Below are 15,886 nucleotides of genomic sequence, written 5' to 3'. Positions count from 1 at the left end.
TAGAATTACCATTCGATAGAGTCTTAACATGTGCAACTATTACAAGCTATACTTTGAAAATATAGATAAATAAAAGAGAAAAATGAATTAGGGTCTTATATATAAGACATAATTGAATGCCAAACTAACTCTTATATTAAGGATTGAAAGTAGTATTTTTGATCAAGTTCCTTATATCATTATAACAAGTTTTCTAATCATACATGGTCATAAATCTTTTTTTACATATAATTATAATTATAATTAAATAGTATTAAATGCTAATATTTCAAAAATAGTATACTGTTTTTCTAATTGTTTTTTTAATTTAACAACTTTTTTCACTAAATTGACTCAACAATTTTTAAAAAGATACTTTTTTTCTTTTGAATTAATAGGCAAACACTAAAACTTTGGAGTTATAAATAGAATTCAACCCCCGATTTACCATTTATATAGAAAATTTTTATGGCATTAGGTTAGAAAATTATTGAATTTTTATGAATATTTTTGTACGGTCTAAGCCGCTCAAAACAGCAAATGAAAACAAAAACAGAAAACGGTCGGTCTTGAGTCTTGACAGAATCCTCTTTGGGTTAAAATTAAAAAGAAAAAAAGAAAAAGAAAAAGAAAAAGGAGGACCATTCCCTTTGTCCGCGCTCAACTTCTAATCTTTCTCCTTTTTGGAATAAACCAAAAGCAGCGATTCTTTTCACATTACGCAGGTTTTTTTTTTATTTAAAAGAATTCTATTTCTTTTAAACAAGAAAATGAAAAATTCCCTTTTTTAAGCTTCAGTTGAAATTTCAGCGCCGAATCCTACCCTCACTTGAATACCCTTTTCTGCATTTCCGAGTTTCCCTGGTGAGCAACTAGGTGGATCTCTCTCTGGGTCTCTGCACTTCGGTTGCTTTCATCCACCATGGACGTCGCCAATAAGTCCCAAAGTCGGTTCACGCTGGGCCGGCAATCCTCTAAGGCGCCGGAACGCCGCCACTCCTGCGATGACATTGGGTCGGAGGCGTTGGACTCGAGTGTGAGGTTGATGTATTTGGCGAACGAAGGGGATTTGGATGGAATCAAGGAGCTCTTGGACTCTGGAAGTGATGTCAATTTCAGAGATATTGATGGCCGCACCGCTTTGCACGTCGCCGCGTGTCAGGGTCTCACCGATGTCGTTGAAATGTTAATCCAAAGGGGTGCTGAGGTCGACCCTAAGGACCGGTGGGGCAGCACGGTAATGTTCCTGTTGGAGTTTATGTTTTTTCTGCCTCCCTGTCGTTTTCTTGTTGTTCGTACTCATGGAATTGGCATTAAATCTTTCTTTCATGGTTTCATGTGCGTGCTTGACGATGCTGATTTGTGATAACTTCAGTTGATGCAATGGAATTTGGATTTTTCATATATATTTTGGCCGAGCTTCAAGACTAAGATTAATGTATCTTTTATCTAAATTACTTTTCTTTCTAACTTCTATATTATTTTTCTTCTTGTTTTCCCATCTCAGTTTTACGTTTATGTTTCAGTAGGGTTAAAGAAAATAAAACATCAGAGAAGAAAGTTTGTGATGGAAAGGGTTTCAAAGAACTGATGGAAAGGTTTACCTTTTTATAGAAAATGCACTGCTATTGAGTTATTTTCAGTTTTTGAAGCTGGATATAAAGGAGCTGCTGCCAGACTCGAAAGTCATAGGTTCTCAATATATTATTGTTTCGTTGTGAATCTGTCTATATGAACCAGAGAAAGAAATTGCCTGCATTTTCTATTATTGGGGAGGATAATCTCGTTTGTCATCATTAACTTTTCTTATGTGATATTTTTAGTTTATGCTTTATTCATTCTGATTCAGCATCTCAACCCGGGAAATTTTTGGCAGGGTATGTGGTACAAACTCTATGACCTAATACAAGTTCATGGTTTATTTTACAGCCTCTAGCGGATGCAATGTACTACAAAAATCATGATGTTGTAAAAATTTTGGAGAAACATGGAGCAAAACCTCCGGTTTGTAGCTTGATTTGATATTCTTATCCTTGACCTCAACATTTTATCATCAAACTGAAACATTTCTCACTTATTCTAGATGGCTCCCATGCATGTCCAAAATAGTCGTGAAGTCCCAGAATATGAGATTAGCCCTTCTGAACTTGATTTCACAAATAGTGTTCGCATAACAAAGGTATCCATTACTGTTTCACCTTTGTGTAGTTTGTATTTGGTTCATTCTTCGCATCTCCAAAATCCTAACTCATGCTCCTAATTTAGTATCACTGATTTATTCTTTCTTCTATATTTTGTATCAAATAAAAATTTTAGGGAACTTTTCGTGATGCATTATGGCGTGGCACCCATGTTGCTGTCAAAACACTTGGGGAGGAAGTTCTAACTGATGATGACAAAGTGTGGGTTTGCTTTTATCATACAGTTTGAGGCTTTGTTTGCCCACATCACTTTGTTTATTCAGCTCATAATTTGAAAGTTTTCTTCTACACCCTTTCCTTCCTCGCAGAAAAGCATTTCATGATGAGCTTGCGTTACTTCAAAAAATACGGCATCCAAATGTTGTCCAATTTTTAGGTGCTGTAACACAGAGCACCCCAATGATGATTGTCACAGAATATCTACCTCAGGTTTGCCCTGATACTATCCTAACTAGAAGGGAAACTTGTGATGTAATGAATATGATGACTATTTAATTTTTGTGGCCAACTATGAATGTAATGACTACTTGAATTAATTTGTTATTATTTATGTTATACCTTTGGCTTGCATCCATTTATATTTGCCCAGGGTGTTCAGGAGAAATTCTGTTGATTTAGTTGACTATCAGGAAAAATGCTATCAAGTGACAAGCGTAATGCTGGCTGCTGACTAAAACTGATAGTGGAATTAAACATTACTGTTCAATTTTTATCCCTAAACTGCGGGGCAAATTTTGCCCTAAAGTTCTTTTGCCCTTTAATTTTGTCCTCAATTTTCAATTATTCATGTATATTTGTTTAATGCAAGCTTTCAAACAAAGAGGTCAATAAGGATGTGCAAGTCCTGTTTGTCAGAGGTACTTGGGGATACTGATCTAGGACTTAGAAATATGTGAACTACTCCATGTGGGCTGAACACTTTGCATTTGATTTTTCAATTGGAGTGGGGTGATTGCATATACTCAGCTGTTCAATGGACCATACCTTTTTGTGTGTGTGTGCGTGCATACCATTTAAAATTTAAAATTAGATGTACATAGCAAACTACCAATAGAGGCATAAAACAAATTGAAGGTAGAGTTTTCATGTCAAATTTATGTCAATCTTTATCTTCGTTGAGATGCTTTTCTAAGATCTTGAACAGTTTTGGAGCGTTTCAACGCATAGAAGTGCATTAAGAGGTGTTCGGAAACATATCAAACAAAAAGTACCAGTGCACAGATGACATTATACAGCATGTCTATCATATTGGATATGTATCCTATATGGGCATGTCTTCTTTTTTAGGGAATATGCATCTTGAGTTCATGAAACGATAGGTTCTTTAGGTATAAAAGGAAGAATTTTTTTTTTTTCCTGTTTTTCTTGAAGACTTATTTCATTCTCAGGTGTGACATGCTTCCTTATTTTTGGTCTTCTGAAGCGGATGGAATTAGCGTAAAACAATTTTACTGGATGCTAAACTTTTATTGTCTCTCTTTTTTAATATCTCTTATAAACTGTTCTTGGGTGATAATTATCCTCCCATTTTCACATTTTCCTTCTAAAAATTCTTATTTTGCATAACTCAAAAATGTACTTTTAACTAGTTCCCAGAATGAAAGGAAGGTGGACTCCTATCGAATCTGATAAACTCACGAACAATGGGGAGTGGTGAGATGCAAGGTGTTTAAGCGTGGGTTTATTCCACGAGATTTGTGACACTAATTATAGGGTCAAAGTTATTTAGATTCTGTTGGGAAGTGGCTGTTAGGAATTATGTTGAGAAGAGTCAGACGGCCTGCCTTTCCTTGTAGTCTAGAAACTGAAATGAAACTGATGTAACTAGCATGTGCATCAATGGAACTGGCATCTAATAGCGAGTATTGAATTCTGATATTGTCTGCATGCCAGAACCTGTAAACTTGAAACCATATGAGTGAAATCATCTTTGTGAGAAAGTTAAATTTTGGAATAAGGCTATGGAGACATCAAGTTTGATAAGAGAGATGTGCTCATTGATTTGGATGTTTTGGGCTTTCACTTTTGGATTTGGAACGTCATTATGACCTCTCTTGAGCTTATAAATATATCAGTTTTTTATCTATGGTTTGGAGAATTCCTTGCCTTCCAAAATTTTTTGGTTTACTCTTTCCATTTATAATTTTTTATTCTCATAAATATATATTTAATATTTTGATTTCGTCATCAGTTATCACCTTTTTCAGGGAGATCTTCGTGCCTACTTGAAAAGGAGAGGTGCATTAAAACCAATAACGGCTGTGAAGTTTGCACTTGACATTGCAAGGTCTGTCATGTGTTTCTTTATGAAAAATCTATCAATAGCGTTCACTGACATCACAAGGGACGGAATTCCTTTATTATCTGATTTTCAAGAGTTGAAACATTAGATACTACCAAGAGTTTTAAAGGTTTACATGCATTTAATTTTTTAGAGATGATGAACTTTTGTAGTAGTGAATCGTATTCTTAATAAAAAAGATAGTTTGGCAGACTACAGTTGCCATGACCAAAGGTTCTGAATGATCTTGTTATAAAATAGAGCCTATCTAATGTTACAATAATATGCAAGTCTCAGACAAAACCCCGACTGCCCTCCCAAAATGAGAAGAAATCTGAAGTGGAGGACTGAAGTTTTTGGTTGAATTAATCTTAAAAGTATGAAGTTCAAAGTAGATAAAAGTTTGAAATAAGCCATCTTTTTCAGTTGATTCAGTATATTTTTTCAAACAAATCTTCTGGAGTTAAACGAATGAATATGCTTGATAAAGATGAGAAGGACAAGAATTCCCCTCGTCAAAAATATCTCTTTACTACAAAGTTTTGCGCTTGGGTGTGCTTGTAATAAATGTGATATCTTTGTATATTGTACCAGGGGAATGAACTATTTGCATGAACGTAAACCAGAAGCAATTATACACCGAGATCTTGAACCTTCGTATGCTTTCTACTCTCTGACTCTTAGTTGATTTTAATTTTCCAACTGCATGCATATTAAGTGTAAGATTATTTAGCCTAAGACATGCATTGTTCATTCTTGTATGATTGAAACTGTTGAAAGTTGCTTCATTGTACATGAGTAAGATAACAGAAATATACTGCGGGATGATTCTGGGCATCTGAAAGTTGCAGACTTCGGGGTTAGCAAGTTGCTCAAAGTTGCAAAAACTGTCAAAGAAGACAAACCTGTGACTAGCGAGGATACTTCTTGTATGTACTCTTCCTTAGTGATTCATGTCATTCTGCAAAAAGATATTTAGAGAGAGAGAAATGTTGCAAACAATGACTCCAAAAGGGTTTTAATCTGCATTCTTTCCATATAAAGGATGTGCTAGAACAGTGCTGTTTTGCATGAGTAGTTTGAATTTTGTTAACTTGATATGATTATGCCATCTATTGTCATATGATTGGTGACATCTCGCTCTTGTAGTCTTGTCATTGTGGCTGGTTTTGGTGTTTAGTTATTGCTGAGATAATTTAAATGTCTTTGAGCAGGGCGCTATGTTGCTCCAGAGGTCTATAAAAATGAGGAGTATGACACCAAAGTAGATGTCTTTTCATTCGCTCTAATATTGCAGGAGGTAAGAAAATCTCCTTCCCTCTCTTTCCCTGTTTGCTTGTGACCACCTAATATGACTTTGTTACTAACCTTTGGATTCAGATTCATCTTCATTCTAGATTTTTTTTTTTTTTTACTTCTATGTTTGCTATGAGTGTTTTTGTGTGTCCTTACATTCGACTATCTTGTTCTTCTCTTCTTTGGGAACCTAATTTCACAAGATAGATCGAAACTAGTTTGATGAATGGAGTTATTCTAGCATGTCTTGTTTTTGTATGTACGGAGTTACTTTCAGCATCTGATTTGCCCTACTATCATCACCGGATGATGTAGATGTCAAGATATTTCGAGATTTCAATAATACGGTATCAAATTTACTTATCAAGAAGATATTTGTAGGATTGAGGTGCCATTTTAGACAGTTTGGAAATTCATATGAACTCCGAGTTTTCAGCACTCAGTGCATGCTATTTTGTGTTTCAAGTTTTCAAGTGCTTATAAACAGAAATTTCATCTCTGGCTTATAAAGTGTTTTGCTGGCGCAATCCATGTGATTTAATTCACACAAGAGGGTTATATAACGTGTCTGAAATATTACAACTATCAGCGAGATGTTATCTGTAGAGATGGCAGACAAATCAGTGACGGGAACATGTATGTTAACATCTATGGTTTTCTTTTATTATAGATGGTTGAAGGTTGTCCACCATTTCGTGCAATGCCGGAAAAAGAAGTTCCTAAAGCATATGTTGCAAATGAGCGTCCACAGTTCAAGGCCTCATCTAAGGTTTATGCGCATGGGCTAAAAGAGTGAGTACTTTTAATACATTTTATTTGCAGCAGATTTAGTGACTCATAAATGTCTCAGCTTCAAAAGATACCATGAATAGGGGGATCAAAAGATCAAAAAAGAAAATTCCTGTTTTGGTGTTTATCCATAGGTTAATTGAGGAATGTTGGGATAAAGAACCACACAGGAGACCAACGTTTCGACAAGTAATTGAGAGATTGGAAAGCATCAGCAGCCATTTTGCACGTGAAAAACGCTGGGAGGTCTCTCTCTCTCTCTCTCGCTCTCTCACACACACACACGTTTTTATGTATCCTCCGGTTTCCTTGATTCTTTTCATGTGAAATTAAATTATACCTTGTTTGGCTTGCTGGTATTATAATTTTACTTGTCGAGTTTGGTTTCTTGTCTATACATTAATGTCTCTTTCATTGATAAACAGGATTGTACCTCTAGATGCTTCCCAAATATGAGGGCCTTGTTTCAGCGGAATCGGACGAATCCAGGAAGCCGATCATCTCGGTTGATGACCAGATGAGTAAGAGATTAAAATGCAGTTGGAAGCAAGCAGCGTTTCAATTCTTTTGTACATACATGGATGGCTTTTGGAAACAACAAATCCCTCCACGGTAAACCATGTTGGGTTTGTTGATATGCAACTGAATAGTTGGGTTGTGGCCTCCGTGGGAAGACTACTGACCCCTTCAGGTTAATTGTTAATAGGTGAGTTCCGAGGACGGTAGATGAATGTTTGCGAAATATGTGGATATACGGGGGTGTTCCCTAATAAGCTAAGCAAGGCAAAAACCTTTTTTCTTTCTCTCGTTCAAGCAAAAAATGTTCTCTTAAGTGTCTTTCATGGAGTGGATTCATCCCCCAGTAATTTCGATGTTGCTGCGAATTGGTTTTATCGGCAAATGGCCATAAACGTCGATGAGGAAGATTCCTAGGTAGATCCATTTGAATGTCCCATCAAATTAATTAAGATATAAGCAGTTCTAAAACTGAGACATTCCAAAGATATAGGAATGTTGATGTCCTTTGATTAATGTATCTTTTATGGGCACTCTGCTTAAAAGGGCCCAAGGAGGGGTAGAGGCGCAGCGCGGTAAATTTGATTGGGTTAAATGTCTGGGCATTTTTCTGATAGCTTTTCTTTTAAATCAAGACATCAAAGACAAACTTAAATTTCATGAACAGTCATAACAACGAATTTCGTGGGCACAAAAAAATGTCAACGAATTTCAGTTTAACTGGCCGTTTTTGAAAACAAAAAAACTTTAACTCAGAAGAAAGTATGTGTTTGAGAATTTAAGGATTCAATAGGACGAGTTTACTTCTTGAATTTGTTACCTGTGCAAATTTAGGCACAGAAACGGGCCTAATGCTTTCGTCCAGGGTCTGAGCTTTGATCATCTCTCGCTAGCACACCCCCATCCTCATTAAAGCGTAGAAGAGCAAAACTTTTATAGAACTGTGACACCTTGGGGTCTGCTTGAATCTTGGAGCGGGTGAAACCAGAAAGATGAAGACCCTTCAAGCTTCTAACACGAGAAAGAGCTACGTACACCATCCCACAACCAAAAGCTTTTGACAAGTTAGTATGAACTCTATCTAAAGTCATTCCTTGACACTTGTGAATGCTCAAAGCCCATGCCAATATAAGAGGAATCTGCTTCCTCCAAGCAACAACTTCATCCCCATGCGTTATTTCCCAAACTGCCGGTTCTACAACCATAGTTTCTCCAGAGTCGAATTTGACAAATGGCAGCAGCATATGAGGGCATACCTCATCATAATTCTTTGCCCTGACAAACCCCACAACTTCTCCAGCTGCACCATTCACCAACCCTCTCCAGGTGTTCAAATTCTTTACCAGCATAACTCGTGCACCTTCACAAATGGAGATCGAATCGGGGGCCATTCCTAGACTGAGCTGCCTCCTCCATGGCTGACCGCCATGATCAATTGCATTATAAACAACAACCTCCTTTTGTAGACTGTCGAGCCTTTCTTGGTTCACTTTCTCCACATCTTTGCTCAATGGAAAAAGTTGTATTACAGAGGGATCACACTCGGATTCTGGGATACAAGACTGTTCAAGGAATTCCATGTCCTGGGGTTCAATCTCTCCTGTCCTTACACCCTGAAGCAGCTTGATGAGCAACATGTCAGACTGCCTGAAGATCTTAGTGAATTCCATCTGTATATCAAAGCTCCTTTTCCAACTATCGGCTTCAAAAGCAAATTTCACCCTTCCCCCGGAAGAATTCTTATTAGGAATGGGCGGCAACTGAAAGAAATCTCCACTCACTACCAGCTGAATTCCCCCCCAAACACTCTCCACTTCTTTCACCTCTCTAACAATGTACTCAAGACTATCAAACAGATCTGCATCTATCATGCTGATTTCATCTATAACTAATGCTTGAACATTACGCCACCTCTTCCAGGCCCGCTTGTTCTGGATAATCCTATCTAACATAACTTCACGCTTATCAGCTGTGATACTAATACCAGCAAAGGAGTGCAGAGTTTGGCCTTTGATAGCACAGGCTGCAATCCCAGTTGAAGCCGTAATAGAAACTCCAGATGGTTTATATAAAGTCCTCAATCTTTTGATTGCCTGATGCAGGACATAGGGAAAAACGAATTAGAGAATCACAATCCTCAAAGTTCATCAGTTTAGAAGTTTGTCCTGAAAAAAGGAGTAACTATTTTTTTTCTCTAGATTTTTACTCAACAAAAGATTTTAACTTCTTAAGTAATCCTAGATTAAACCCCACAATAGACTAATTACAAACACATTACCACTTCAAATGATAAGATATTTCGAAACTTCCTCGGCTAGGTGGGCACCATTACCTCTTGAAGAAATAGGGTTTTTCCAGTGCCAGCCGAGCCCGTGATGAACACTGAATTGCCCCGAGAAATTGCAGCCAACATACTCTTCTGCTCATCCGTCCATTCGATTTTAGGCTTACGTGGCTTTCTCTCTTGCGCTTTGTCCTTCTTCTTCAACTCACTGTAAATCCACTTCCGTGGTTTTCCAGAACTCTTGGAGCTGAATTTCCTGTATGCAGCAGCAGCTACTCCAACGGTCAGAAATGGCATTGTTCTTGATAAACAATGCGAGACGAAATAATTTTGCATCATCGAGATTTGAAGTTGGTCTCGATCATTTTCCATATTTGATGCTGTGAGTTTCCACAAAGGTATTACATTTCTTCGCATTTTGGTGAAGTGAAGAAAGACAATCCGGGCGAAGAAGATGAAGACTCGTCATGATTTCAACTTTCAAGAATGTCTCGTATCGACTTGAGGGTTCAGGGTTTTAGATGAGACCGTAATGAAAGAAAAATTAAACTAAAAAAAATTCTTATCAGATCGATCGGACAAGGCAAACAAATCTCCGTGTCTAATGCAAGTACTGCAAAAGAAAGACTAGTACGGACTAGAAATATGTTACAAATATTTTATATTTCATTTTTTCATCATAAAATATTTATTAATAATTTAAATTATATGCCTTTTGTCTTTAATATAAAATTTAATTGTTAAATTAATTTTAATTTTAAATATAATATCTATTTCTTATATTTATTAATTTTTTCTATCTTATTTTTATAGTTATTTCTTCAACCATAATCAAGTAAGTGAGGAAGAAGGATATTAAAAAAGATGATTATAGTGTTTTAAGAAAAAAAAAGTCATATTTCTTATAATTAACTAATTTACCTAACTTTTTTAATCTAATCAAATTAATTAAATAAATCTTATATTAAGAATAAGAGGAGTATTTATACTTTTATATTTACCCACTCAACTTTTGAAACTTTATTTTTGCTTTTGGAACATTTTAGAAATATTTCACCAATACTTTTTGCTTTTTGGAAAAATAAATAAATACACAAATTCAAAAATGGAAGAGATTTCAAGAAAAGGTCAATTTCATTGGGCCTTGCACACCCCCCCCAAAAAGCTTAATTGGGCCACAAATAAATAGAGAATAAATAGGTCGATCGGTCTTACTTGGGCCTCATATACTTTCTTTGATGTTCTTTTCTTTTTATTTTTCTATTTTGGCAATCAATGTGCTTTTTATTTTTGCTTCTTATTGTCACTGATTCAACTCCCACTACTGATATGAGACTATTATTGCTAGGTAATGTATAAATATCTTTGTAAATGCTTTTTAAATTTAAAAGTATGTCTTGAACTTAGTGAGCTTTTGAGATCCAATTCGCATAATTTTTTCTTGAACCAAACAAAATTTCTCCCTCTCTCTCACTCACACACGCAAGCTTACTAAAGCTTCCACTCCTCCTGTTTTAAGTGGGGAAACTTAATGAATTTGACAATTTAGTGCCTTTAATAAAATTATCTCTAATAAGAGGACAATTATACTTAAAAAAAAATTAGATAATTGATTTATGTAAATTAACAAATTAGTTATTTATGAAAATTTTTTCTAAAACGTTCTCTTTAATTATTTATTTATCTACATTGAATTACCTTTGTTAACGAAAATCTCTTCAATATGACCAATCAAATCAATAAGGACAATTTTAAAAAAAATTACAAATTTGACAAAAAAAATAAATTAATATTTTATATTTAGAACCAAAACAAATTTTTCAGCTATTTCTTATAGGATCAAAAGGTTAATATATTTTTAAGTAAATATTTCGTTAAGATTAACACTTTAAAATGGCACTACATATGTTGAAGCTGATGCTAATTTATTAAATATATTGATGTATAAACACTTAAATTAATTAGTGATCAAACCCCAGACATGAGGATGAGACAAAGTGAGAGGAGAAATAGAGAGAAGTGAAGAAAGCTCCATACCTAATCATTAGTTTATCAAAAAATGTTCTCCAGGACAGATTAAAAAACACTGTTTTAAAAAGAAGATCCAGAAAAGTTGTCAACATAATCTAATTACAACATAATCAAATTGTTGATTTGTTGTAATATTTGTCCCCCCTGAACACATGCATGCACACACCACGATTTACGATGTTAATTAATTAATTCATTAATGAGCAAATTGCATTTGAATTTGTTCAATTTACCCCCTATGTTAATCGTGAGACCAATCATCATTAGGGTGCCCATTTTGATTTGAATCAAAGAAATCATTTTGATTATCTTTGACACTGTTAATATCAATTAAAGCTTGAGAGTAGTTTAATAGTTTATGTAATGAGTATCCTTTTTGATGAATAAATTAACAGAGGCTCATATAATGAACAAGCTTGATTCTCTGTGCGTGTGTTTTACAGGGCTAACATTTTTCCAACTTTGTTACAAAAGGAGATCAGATGTTGAAAAATATATGAACAAGCAAAGAGGATATATAAATATATATATATTACAAAATTATATATAGTTAAGGCATATATTTATGAAACTTTGTTACTCAAAAAATCATTTTCAATCTCAATGCAGGTCAATCCATCGTACTAGTGAATAGTGAAATAATTTCCTAATTAGTTTCATCAAGAGTTTTTGGATGAGTCCATACCAAAATTGAATTTTAAATTTTTCTCCCATTACTAAACTTGAAACATCATCATTTTGAATTCTTTAAAAAAAAAAAAAGTTATTCCTCCGATCCTTAATATAAGATCTAATTGTGAAGTTGGTTTTAGTCATAAATATAAAACCTATTTCTTATATCTATCAATTTTTCCCAAATCATTGCTATTGATACTCCGTCAACTATAATCAAGTATGAAAGGGAGGAAAGATATAATGAAGATGATTAAGATATTTTAGGAAAAACATGTCATATTTATTATAGTTAACTTACTTACCTAACTTCTTTAATCTAATCAAATTAGTTAAATAGGTCTTATATTAAGAACCAGAGGAGTAATATATATGTTATGTTTGTGTTCTCTGCCTTTTTAGATTATGTATAGTTGATGCATGAATATCCATTTGTTTATGGTTAAATATCACTCTAAAAAGTTATATATTAATATTTTTGCAAGTTTTAATTAAATTATAATTTTTGTTGTTTAACTTGGAGTATCCTTAAGTTACTTTAAACTTGAAACTAATCTTTGTCGGACTATGAATGTTAAGGCCAGAGCCCCCCAATAGATACTTTTCTCAAGATTCAGATATGTGTTTTCCTCTTTATAAAAAAAAGGCTGCTTAACATTTCAACGAATAATTTGTTAGTTAAATTATAATATTTTAATTATGATGGAGTTAATATAAAAAAAAGGCTGCTTAACATTTCAACGAATAATTTGTTAGTTAAATTATAATATTTTAATTATGATGGAGTTAATTGTGATTCAACCAAAACTGACCTAGTGACCCTTATACTATTGTGTCGATCAATTCAACAACCAATCCTATTTGAAACTATCAACATCATCTTCCCAAAAAAACAACTATTAGCAACAACTCACACGATTCAAAGCGCAAGTTCGTTAGCAATCTCTTCCTCATAATTGCATAAGGAGGCATTGAATAAAGAGGCAGACGAATGCAGCAATTGAGAGTTCAAAATGATAAGAACACAGGCTAGGAGAATATCTTGTCCAAGTTTTCAATTACTCAACCCAACAAACTAATAATATTGTCCCAAAAAACGCAACAAACTAACTTTACAAATTTCAAACTGCTCATCGGGTCCTTAATGTAAAATATAATTAACTAATTTGAGTGGATTAAATATATTAGTTAAATTAACTAATATAATATGTTTTTTCTAAAATACTATACGTATCTTTCTTAATTTTCTCACTCCCTCCTTTATTTGATTATTATTAAAAAAATTATCAACAAGGTTAATTTAAAAAAATTGATAAATCTGTAAAATAAGTTTTATATATAATATTAATATCAACTCTTCAATTAAGTCTTACATTAATAATCAAAGGAGTATTTCATGGTGAACTCTCAAATTGGAACATTAAAGGGGAAAACGGGTTTAAAGTAGTTTTAAATAATACAGTATTTAAGATTAAAATAAAAATTAAATTAGTTTTTATATAAAAAAACGAATACAGTATTTATTTTGGAACGAAGTAATGGTGTGTGGTTAACAATTTGGTTTGGGCAGGAGCAGAGGTGGAGGGAGAGAGGGATTAGATGGATTGATTAGAGAATGATCAAGTCGACAGGGACCATGATTATTAGAGTGCGTGGGTCCCACCAGGGTGGAAGGGAAAGGCCTTTGTCGTTTTCTGTGGCCTTACTCTCTCACCCTCGCCGTCCGTTGATGGGCCGTCCCATCTTTAGGGCACCCCTACACCCTCCTTCTCACCCGCCCCCTACCCATCCATCCATATCCTCTCGCCTTCCTTTTGTTTTGTTTTTTTTTTTTGAGCTGAATATCCTCTCACCTTCTACTTTGTTATCTTCACTCGTCTCTCTTTGTCACCTTATAATAATAATAAAACCATTTTTAATAGCATAATATAGGGTAAAACAGATAATATTTTCGTCCCAATATTATTTATAATACATTTATTATTCTCATATTCTTTTTATGGTGCATTTTTTTTATAGTAGTATACATCCAAAACATTAATCTTGCTCATAGTTTATGAATAAAATTAGAATGCTGCGTACCTCATAGAAAGAAATATCATTAGGATGTTACATATTACCTTCGATCTTTAATATAAGACTCGTTTAATTTTTATTTTAATCCTAAATATAAAACTTTAATCCACATTGTCTCTAATATTTATGTATTTTTTTAAGATAGTCCTTCTAGTTCTAGCCAACATTTAGCAAGGATATTTTGAAAAAGACTTATTTATTGCAAATAACTAATTTAACTTATTTTTTTAATCTCTTTAAATTAGTCAATTAATTCTTATAATTAAGACAGGAGGTAGTACATGGTAAATAATATTAACACGTTGAATATAAATAAAATAATAATAATATCAAAGATTTTGATTCTACTTTGCCCTAACCATATGAAGGATTCATTGCCGAATTTTAAAAAATATATATTTTTGTATTTTCTGAAACGTATTTAAAATTTCAAAACAAAAGTTCATTAATACTTGATTGTGATTTTTGGATGGAGTTGAAAATGTAACTTTCGTATAAATAAAATCTCAGATTTCTCAACATCAGAGTTTCCATCTTACACCATCACATCTTTGGAGAAATGTAATTTATTTAATTTTCCATGTTCATTGCGATAAGTAAACCACTTTTTAATGGGTGACGTTGAATAGGACGAGTAAACGGAGACAGAAAGTAATTATATTTTATACACATCATTTTTTCAACTTGTCAGATCTTAAATATATAAAGACTAGTTGGCTAATTCAAATAAAATTAAAAAAACAAATTAAGTTAATTATTTGTAATAAATATATATTGTTTTTCTTAAAATATTCTTGCTAATCAAGTGTATTGGCTAAAACTACTATTATTAAAAGAATTATGTTGGAAAAAATACATAAATATGAGAAACAAAATGAAGTAGAATATTATATTTAGAAACAAAATAAAAGTTAAATGAGATTTTATATTAAAGATTATAAGTAATATAAGATTTATTAAAAACTAAACATGGTATCCGGATCCACCAATCACTAACATTTTAATTATTAAGATCTGAACTTATTTTGACATTTATTGAAATACTTGATTTCATGGTAATTTAAGGTGGATATAGTTATAAATGAATAGATATCATATAATAGATTTTAATAATATATTAACATCAAAACAGCAATAATTTTTTTGCTTGAACAAAAGAATATCACATCAGAAAATAATTTTGTGAAGAAGTTAAACGATAAACTGAATTGATGAGAGATTTATTAAAAAAATATTTTAGTAAATAAATGTCCAATGTGCATTTAGAAAGAGATAAAAGTTTTACAGTTGCTTTGAAACAAGAAAGGGTGACACAAAAAATATGAGTGTAAATAAAATATTATTCTCTTTATTCCTTAATTCATTTCTTTCTCCATCTGTTGTGTATTTCAAAAAGAATTTAATCCAGGTTTATTGCTTAATTTTGAACATATAAATTAAAGAAACATATTCCATATATACATTTGATTCTTTCATAAATTATAGGAAAAATTCCAATTAAATCTATTTGAAATAGCAAAACCCTAATTTAAGCCTCTATTTTTAACAAATTCTTAATTAGGCCAAGAGGCCTAATTGGAGATTTCCAAAATGTTACTAAAAGACCATAATGCCCTTCGTAATTAAAAAGCCTAATTTTAGTTTTAATTCTTTTAATTGAATTTAACTAACATGTTTTTTCTTTAAATATTATCATATGAAAATTTGGCCAAAAACAGTATCATATATAAAAAAAGAAAAATCACGATTATGGCCAATAAA

General features: G+C 33.1%; 2 protein-coding genes across 2 annotated transcripts; one reads left to right on the top strand and one right to left on the bottom strand.

Moving 5' to 3' along the window:
• The first annotated feature begins 798 nt into the window (after positions 1 to 798).
• Positions 799 to 7,447, top strand: LOC114718967 (integrin-linked protein kinase 1). The gene is made up of 12 exons (XM_028904424.1): positions 799 to 1,216; positions 1,909 to 1,983; positions 2,063 to 2,158; positions 2,296 to 2,381; positions 2,489 to 2,609; positions 4,388 to 4,467; positions 5,056 to 5,118; positions 5,272 to 5,390; positions 5,676 to 5,761; positions 6,428 to 6,549; positions 6,681 to 6,792; positions 6,972 to 7,447. The coding sequence occupies exons 1-12, from the start codon at positions 902 to 904 to the stop codon at positions 7,065 to 7,067; spliced, it is 1,371 nt and encodes a 456-aa protein (XP_028760257.1). The 5' UTR covers positions 799 to 901; the 3' UTR covers positions 7,068 to 7,447.
• Positions 7,448 to 7,717: 270 nt separating this feature from the next.
• On the bottom strand, positions 7,718 to 9,919 carry LOC114718962 (ATP-dependent DNA helicase PIF1). The gene is made up of 2 exons (XM_028904415.1): positions 9,395 to 9,919; positions 7,718 to 9,155 (listed from the first exon to the last, which is right to left on the bottom strand). Exons 1-2 carry the CDS (start codon positions 9,761 to 9,763, stop codon positions 7,911 to 7,913), a joined length of 1,614 nt encoding a protein of 537 aa, XP_028760248.1. The 5' UTR covers positions 9,764 to 9,919; the 3' UTR covers positions 7,718 to 7,910.
• Positions 9,920 to 15,886: the final 5,967 nt, after the last annotated feature.

The sequence above is a fragment of the Neltuma alba genome, unplaced genomic scaffold (assembly GCF_004799145.2).
Source record: "Neltuma alba isolate B1F8T4 unplaced genomic scaffold, ASM479914v2 tig00011881_pilon, whole genome shotgun sequence".
In the NCBI taxonomy this organism is placed as follows: Eukaryota; Viridiplantae; Streptophyta; class Magnoliopsida; order Fabales; family Fabaceae; genus Neltuma; species Neltuma alba.
The sequence above is the reverse complement of the archived record's forward strand: the minus strand, read 5'-3'. Positions and strand labels throughout refer to the sequence as shown.